Source organism: Dictyostelium discoideum (genome assembly GCF_000004695.1).
Source record: "Dictyostelium discoideum AX4 chromosome 1 chromosome, whole genome shotgun sequence".
Lineage (NCBI taxonomy): Eukaryota > Evosea > Eumycetozoa > Dictyosteliales > Dictyosteliaceae > Dictyostelium > Dictyostelium discoideum.
The window spans coordinates 4,397,031-4,405,419 of NC_007087.3; the positions used below are offsets into that span (position 1 = coordinate 4,397,031).

Sequence of the window (8,389 nt, forward strand, 5' to 3'; positions counted from 1 at the left end):
AATAAATAAAAAATAAAAACTCAAAATAATATCAAAACTTAAATCAATTGATTTAACTATTTTTATAATTTAAAAAAAAAAAAAAAAAAAAATTATTATTTTATTTTTATAAAAATTATTAATTAAATATTAATTATTATTTCTTTTTTTTAAATTTTTTATTTAAATTATTATTTGGTTGATTTGTTGGTGAAATTGTTGGAGGTGGTGGTAAAACTATAGTTGCATCTTTCATTTCATGATTTTCAGATAAAGTTTTTTGAGCTTCAATAAAGAATCTAAGATCTCTTAATTCTTCAGATAAATTTTCAATGGTTTTATCTTTTTCTTCCTCAGTTTGTTTAAATTTCTCTTGATTTTCTTTTAAAGCAGAATTAATTTGTTTTAAAAATGTAGTTTCTTTACCACCATCATCACCTTTTTGTTTTTGTTTCAATAGTTTTAATTGCCATTTTGAATTATTTTTTTCGATATCTTCTTTTAATTGATTGATACGATAGGAATGTTCTTTTTCAATTTTATTAATTAGTTGTTCAAAGTAAGCACGTTGTTGTTCCAATTGACTAGTGAGAAGGAAATTATATTCCATTACGATTGATTCGATTTTCTCCTCTTTTAAATGAGAACCATCACGAGTGTCAGAACTTTGATGAGGATTTGGAAATTCCATAACTTTACCATCGGTTCTATTTTGAATTAAACGATGAACATAACCATCACCAGCATAATCCCAAACACGTTGTGTCTCTAGTTCCAATGCAAATGTATGCATTGTTTCTTGGTAATGTTGATTTGCATGACTATTTACATAACGTGAACAACCAACTTGACCACAAATAATACAAATCCATAATGATTCAGTCGATTGACAAGTTGAACAAACACTTTTTGACTCTACAATTGGTACTTGAACATATCTACAAACTGGACAAGTATTATCACCTTTCCATTTACTTAAACAATCACAATGAAATGAATGATGACATAAAACTGTAACTATACCAGATGAATTTGAATCTAATCTATCTAAACAAACTGGACAATTTGGTAATTCAATTGAATTAATTGGTGTTTGAATTTGTTGTTGTTGTTGTTGTTGTTGTTGTTGTTGTTGTTGTTGTTGTTGTTGTTGTTGTTGTTGTTGTTGTTGTTGTTGTTGTTGTTGTTGTTGTTGTTGTTTTGGTTGAAATAAATGATAATTTGGTGAAATAGCTTGAAATTCAACCTTTGATATAAATAATAAACAACATGTTTCTGGTTCAAATGATGAAAAATTCTTTCCATTAAATAATTGATAAAATTCATCGGCTGATATTTGATCTTTTAATCTTAATAGTACCATATATTTATTTGGTGATGAATCTCTAATAATTTTCATATCAATTATAAAATCACATGATGAATGAAAAAATCCAATTAAATCTGGTATTGACATATATGATGGTATTGATTCAATACAAATTAAATTTGTTCTAGAATTCTTTTTTAAAATTAATAAAAAAAATAAAAATAAAAATTTTAATATTATATAATAAATAAATAAATAAATAATTGAAATTATAATAAATAAACTAAAATACTTACTGGTAATTGACATAATGATGAAGTTAAATTTTTTTCAATTGTTGTATTTATAAATAAATGAATAACACCTTCAACAACTTCAATATTTGGATTACCAGAAAAAAATGGTATTGATTCTTTTTCGTCATTAATATTATCATTTAATGTATTTGTTGTTCTAGTTGTTGTTGTAGTTGTAGTTGTTGTAGTGGTTGTAGTAGTTGTAGTTGTAGTTGTTAATGATGATAATGATAATGATGGATTTGGTATTGATGATAATAAATTATTTGATTTTTGAATTGCTTTACCTTTAATATTTGAAAAATCGAAACCTGGTGGTTGTAAAACACCTTCTAATATAATACTATCAGGTATTAATGTACCTTTATAAAATATTTTTTTATTTTCAATCTCTTTATTTTTATTATTATTATTATTATTATTATTATTTATATCATTATTTATTGGATTTATTTTATTATTTTCAATTGTTATAATTTTATTATCATCATTATTATTTTTATTATTATTATTTTTATTATTATTATTATTATTCATATTTAATTGTTTTTTTATTAATGATGCAACTGTTTCTTCAGTTTTTATTGGTTTTTCTTGTTTTTCTGAAATATTTGAATTTATTATTGTTGGTGATGATTGTATTGTAGTTATAGAGGTTGATGAAGGTGAAAAAGATTTAAATTTAAAATTATCTGTACTTGAAATTTTATAAGTATCTAAAAAAAATGAAAAAAAATAAATAAAAATAAAAAAATAATTAGTTATTTTAATTATTAAAATTAAATTGAATCACTTTTTTATAATTATAATAAAAGAAGAAAAATATTTACTTTTATTTTCAATAATTAAACTGTACATCTGTATATTATTATTTTGATTATTATTATTATTATTATTATTATTATTTATTTTTTTTAGTAATAGAAACTCATATTATTATGTGTATCTTCTTTAATTTATTGGTTTTTAATTTTTTGTAGTCATATGAATATTTTTTTAATTATAAAAAAAAAAAAAAAATAAAAAGAAAATTTTAATTTTAAAAATTTCAAAAAAAAAATAATTAAAAAAAAAAAAAATAAAAAAAAAAATAAAAAAAATAAAAAAGTTGGGAAAAAAAGAGAATTGATAATAAAAAAAGAATTAATATCATTTTTTGATTTTATTGTTTTTAATTCACCTTTTATCATTTAAAATTATTTATATATAAATTTAAATATATATATGAACATTATTATTATTATTATTTTTTTTTTTTTTTTTTTTTTTTTTTTTTTTTTTTTTTTTTTTTTTTTCATTTAATTTAATTAATTTAAATTTTAAAAGGAAAAAAATTAAAAATAAATTTAAAAATTATTAAAAAAAAAAAAATAAAAATAAAAAAAAATAAAAAAATTTTCGTTCGTTTTTTTTTTTTAATTTTTTTTATTTTCAATTTTTTTCTTTTTAAAATATATTTATATTTATATAAATTATAAAAAAATACAAAATGAATTATAGTAATATTGTACAACAAAATTTAGAACAACAAATTCAACAACAACAAATTCAACAACAACAAGAACAAAATTTACGTGAACAACAAATTAGACAACAAATTGAAGAACAAATAAAGAGAGGTCAACAAAACCAAGAAACAACACAAGTTGATAATAGACCAGAAGGCGAATATTGGCAAATTTTTGATCAAGCAGTATTAAGAATCTTTAAAGAATGGACAGCACTTCAATTGGCAATCACCAATGAATGGGGTGGTAATAAAACCTCTGAAAGAGCTGAAGATATGAGACAAGATGTTTTAGATTTATTTTTAATGGGTAAACAAGTTTATTCTGATCAAATTGAAAAGATCTTGGATGAATGTTTATCTCAAGATTTAAATACAGTTGCTGAAGATGATAGTTGTAAACAAGTTGCAACACTTATTATTCAATGTTATAATTTAGCAATCAATGGTGCCTATAATGATATGGTGTCACTTTTAGGTCCTGAAACTGCTTCTGTAATTAGTAGTTGTATTAAAGGTGCTGGTAATGATTCTGATGATGAAATTGATGCTCCTGAATCTGAAATGGGTGATGATGATTATGATGATGAAATGATGGATGATGATGATAATAATGATAATAATAATAATAAACCAAAAAAATATAGTGAACCTGATGAAGATGGTTGGGTAACTGTAAATTCAAAAAGAAGATAAAAATAAAAAAATAAAAAAAATAAAAATAAAAATTTATGTAAAATTCTAAAATTAAAAATTAAGGTTTTTAAGATTTATTTATTTATTTTACAATATCCAAATAAATTTTTTTTTTTTTTTAAAAAAAAAATCTTGTTTTTTTTTTTTTTTTTTTTTTTTTAAAAAAAAAATTATTGATTCTGAATGTTAAATTAGAAGAAGTTGAATATCATAGAACAAAAGGAAAATACACAAGAATTTAATATAAACAAATTTATGAGGGGTGAGTTGAGTGGAAAATAAAAAATAAAAATTGAAAAAAAAAAGAGGTAACCAACCCACCACCGCCACATATAATTTCTTTTAATTCTTAAATTTTTATATCTAGCCTACCTAACAAATTCAAAATATGTATTTTTTTATTTTATTTTTATTTTTTTTTTTTTATTAAATTAATAATAGTTTAATTAAAAAATTGTTAGGAAAAAAAAAAAAAAAAAAAGTAATTATTAAAAAATAAGGCTTTCATTGGGATTTTCAAAAGAAAGGTTCTGAAACAAAAAAAAAATTTTATAAAATCCTGGGACAAACAATTGTTTATGATATTTAAGATATTTTTTTTTTGTCGGCGAATTTTTCAAGCTTAAAAAAAAAAAAAAAATTATTCTAACGTTTTTTTATTTTTATTTTTATTTTTATTTTTTTAGGTTTTTGTGATTTTTTTTTTTTTTTTTTTTTTTTTTTTATAGTTTTTTTTGCATATCATATATAAACCATTATTGGGGACACATAGATGTACACAACAAATATTATTATATAAAAAAAAAAAAAAAAAAAAAAAAAAAAAAAAAAAAATTAAATTAAAACACACTTATATAAAAAAAAAAAAAAAATAAAAAAAAAAAAATGGGAAGTGATGAAAGAAAACCACTTTTATCAATTAATGATGGTGATGATGATTTTAATCATCAAGATGTATCAACAAAAACACCACCAATTAAAAAAGAATCATTATCTAATAAATTTAAAAGTTTTTTAAAAAAATCAATGACAAAAGAAACTCTTCCAATTTTAATATATGTTTTATTATATATTATTTCTGGTGTTATTAATGTTGTTTTATTAAAAAAACTTATGATTAAATTTGTAAATTATGGTTTTTTCCTTAGTCAAATAACAAATTATGGGTAACTTTTAAAAATTAATTTTATAAAAATAAAAAAAAAAAAAAAAAAATTTATTAACTTTTTTATTTATTAATAAAGTTATTTACCAATTTTTTTAGTTGCAATGTGGTATAAAATGTATTGTACAAGTGATGTACCAAAAGAAACTAGAAATTTTCCACAATATAAATTTGTGATAATGGGATTATTGGATGCAATTAATGGTTTTTTCGTTGTGATTGGTGGTGTTTCAACATCGGGTCCATTGCAACAGTTATTGAATCAAGCTATTATTCCATTCACAATGATTGCATCATTTATATTTTTAAGAGAACGTTATTCATTATTTCAATTGGGTGGAGCAGCAGTGATTTTAGGTGGTGTTATAGTTTCATTGATTCCATCATTGGTTGGTGGTTCCTCTGGTGGTAATATTTTATTTTATAATTTTTTTTACTTAATTTCAGTTATTCCAGGTGCACTTTCAAATGTTTATAAGGATATAGCTTTTCAATCGATTGATATGGATGTTTGGTATTTACAATTCTGGGATTGTCTTTATCAATCTTTATTTGGTAGTATTCTATTCCCAGTTAATAATTGGTTACCACCACCAGCAACTATTAAATTCACTGAAATTATACCATCTGTATGTATTTAATTTAATTACAATTCAATTAAATAATTATTTATTAATTTTTTATTTTTTTTAATTATAGATGAGAGATGGTGCATTATGTTTAGGTGGTAAAAATACTATTTTACCAATTTTTAATGGTACAACATCAACATTGGCATTTGGATCATGTGGTATTAATGATAATTTTGTTTGTGATGATTGTCATAATACATGGATTATAGTTTTAATTTATATGACAGTTAATATCGCTTATAATATTTTCATTTTATTAGTATTGAAACATGCTGGTGCAACCGTTTATTCAATTGCAAATACTGTGATTTTACCATTAACAAATATTTTCTTTTCAATTCATTTCATTATGGGTGCTGCAACTACACCATTCTCTGCTTTATCAGTTGCTGGTTTACTTTTAATTCTATTTGGTTTAGGTGGTTATCGTATTGGTTCAATGATTAAAAAACCACCTCCAGATTCAAAGAAAGATTCAGAACAACAAGGTGGTGAAGGAGGTGCTGGTGATGGCGATTCATCTGATAATAAAAATAATTTAGGTGATAGTGCTGAAATTCCTCAACAAATTCAACCAAAGACTCAATTACATTTAAGAAATCAATTCTTTGGTAGATTAGGTATTGATATACCTGAATCAAGATATAGAGCTACAAATATTATTAATAATTAAATCAATGTATTATTATTTTTTTGATTTTTAATATTTATATTCTATACATATATATATATATTTTTTTTTATTTAAAAAAAAAATAAAAAAATAAAAAAAAAATAAAAAAATAATTATTATTATTTAAAAAATTTTAAATAAATAAAAATAAAAATAAAAAATAAAAAAAAAAAATAATATATATATGTTTAACTTTTTTTTTTTTACCAAATAATTCATAATTTTTATTTTTCTTCATTTTCTTTTTTTTACTTTTTTTTTAACCCAGACCATTTTCATTATTTTTTTTATTTTTTTTTAAAAATATTATTTTAGTTTTTGGAAATAAAAAAAACAATAATATATTGGAAAAAATGATACTCAATTAGGTACACCATCGGGTATTCTTTTAATAATCAATTTTTTAAAAGTCATTGAGAAATATTAATGTTTTTATAAATAAGTTATAATCAATAATTCAAAATTATAAAAAGAAAAAAAAAAAGAATTAAAAATGTTTAAATTATAATAAAAGATAGAAAAGGATTCAAATTTTAATAGATTTTTTTTTTCCCCCAATTTATATTTTTAAACACATTTTCCATAAAAAAAAGTGTAAACTAGTATTAAAATCTAATAGTAATAATATTAAAAATAATAATAATAATATTAAAAATGTTGATAATAAGTTAATTTATGTCCATTATGTAAAAAAGAAATTTCATCAGTAATTAGAGTTTTTTAAATAAAAATACCAACGTTTCTTGGTTACAAACAACACTTGTAAAAAAAAAAAAAAAATAAAAAATAATAAATAAATAAATAGAAAAATAAAAATAAATTATTAGTTTAAATTTCATTTGGAAGTGGTTGTCAAAGAAAGAAGGTATTGGTGATACTAAAAATAAAATAATTTATTGGTGAAATTCAATTCATTTTTTTTTGTATTTTTTAAAAAAAAAATAATTATTTTTTTTTTTTATTTGAGTTTTTTTTTTTTTTTTTATTAAATTATAAAACAATAACAAAATAATAATAATAATAATAATAATAATAATAATAATAATAATAATAATAATAATAATAATAATAATAATAATAATAATAATAATAATAATAATAATAAAAATAAAAATAATAATAATAGTAATAATAAAATGTATAAAGCTTATCATCCTCCAGCGAGTGAAATAAGAAATAAACATGTTGATTCTGCACAAAGGTTGGGAGTTTTTAAACAAAATCAACGTCAACATGTGGCAGTAGTTTCATTTGATACAAATATACTATCAAGTAAATTATTTAAAGAAAAAGAAGCATATGCAACTCTTAAATTAAGTGATGTTACAACAGTTGATACAAAGTAAATATATATATATGTGATATGTAAATAATTATAATATTAATATAGATTATAATATTTATACAAACATATTTAATAAATATATATATATATATATATATATATATTTTTGTAGATATCATAATAAAAAATTAGTTGGATGGGTTGTTGAAATTCCATTTATGATATCAGCAGTTCATATAATACTTAGATTAGATAGAGAAGGTAATGAATGTGTTAGATTATCAGTTTATGGTTTAAATAATTCAAATCCAATTTCATACTTTCCTTTGAATGCAAAAGTTACAGTTTACGCACCTTACTTTAAACGCCGTACTGATGGTAGTTGTGGTTTTCGTGTTGATGATATTAATGAATTAGAAGTTGAACTTGATAAATCTGAAGAATATAAATCAAAAGGTAATGACTATTATGGAAAAAAAGAATATGCAAAAGCAATTGTATGTATATTTCACATAAATTATATATATAATAGTATTAGTATATATATATATATATATATATATTTTAATTAACAAAAATCATTATTAAAGGAATATTATACAAAATCAATTCAAGAAGATAAAGATAACTATTTAGTTTATTGTAATAGATCAACAGCATATTATAATATTGGTCAATATGATAATTCATATTATGATGGTAAAAGAGCAATTGAATTAAATTCACAATTTTATAAAGGTTATTTTAGAGTATCAAAAGCATTATATTCTTTAAAAAGATATATGGAATCATATGATTTTATATGTAAAGCTTTACTTTTAGATCAAGATAATACACATGAAATTAA

General features: G+C 20.1%; 4 protein-coding genes across 4 annotated transcripts in view; 3 read left to right on the forward strand and 1 right to left on the reverse strand.

Annotated features, from left to right (window-relative positions):
* Positions 1-136: 136 nt before the first annotated feature.
* On the reverse strand, positions 137-2,516 carry DDB_G0270200 (hypothetical protein; the record flags this gene model as incomplete). The annotated part of the gene is made up of 3 exons (XM_641521.1): positions 137-1,480; positions 1,585-2,300; positions 2,513-2,516. 3 exons carry the CDS (start codon positions 2,514-2,516, stop codon positions 137-139), a joined length of 2,064 nt encoding a protein of 687 aa, XP_646613.1.
* A 557-nt stretch (positions 2,517-3,073) lies between these two features.
* Positions 3,074-3,787, forward strand: DDB_G0270202 (hypothetical protein; the record flags this gene model as incomplete). Its single annotated transcript, XM_641522.2, has 1 exon — positions 3,074-3,787. One exon carries the CDS (start codon positions 3,074-3,076, stop codon positions 3,785-3,787), a length of 714 nt encoding a protein of 237 aa, XP_646614.2.
* Positions 3,788-4,672: 885 nt separating this feature from the next.
* On the forward strand, positions 4,673-6,257 carry crtp3 (chloroquine resistance transporter-like protein; the record flags this gene model as incomplete). Its single annotated transcript, XM_641523.1, has 3 exons — positions 4,673-4,953; positions 5,032-5,581; positions 5,652-6,257. The coding sequence occupies 3 exons, from the start codon at positions 4,673-4,675 to the stop codon at positions 6,255-6,257; spliced, it is 1,437 nt and encodes a 478-aa protein (XP_646615.1).
* A 1,136-nt stretch (positions 6,258-7,393) lies between these two features.
* DDB_G0270206 (hypothetical protein) overlaps positions 7,394-8,389 on the forward strand; it is a gene marked incomplete at both ends in the record, with an annotated part of 3,673 nt that continues 2,677 nt past the window's right edge. The window contains 3 exons of the mRNA XM_641524.1: positions 7,394-7,599; positions 7,715-8,039; positions 8,133-8,389. The exon at positions 8,133-8,389 is cut by the window's right edge and continues 2,677 nt beyond it. Of these exons, the coding sequence (XP_646616.1) occupies positions 7,394-7,599; positions 7,715-8,039; positions 8,133-8,389 (788 nt within the window). The remainder of the gene's footprint in view (positions 7,600-7,714; positions 8,040-8,132) is intronic.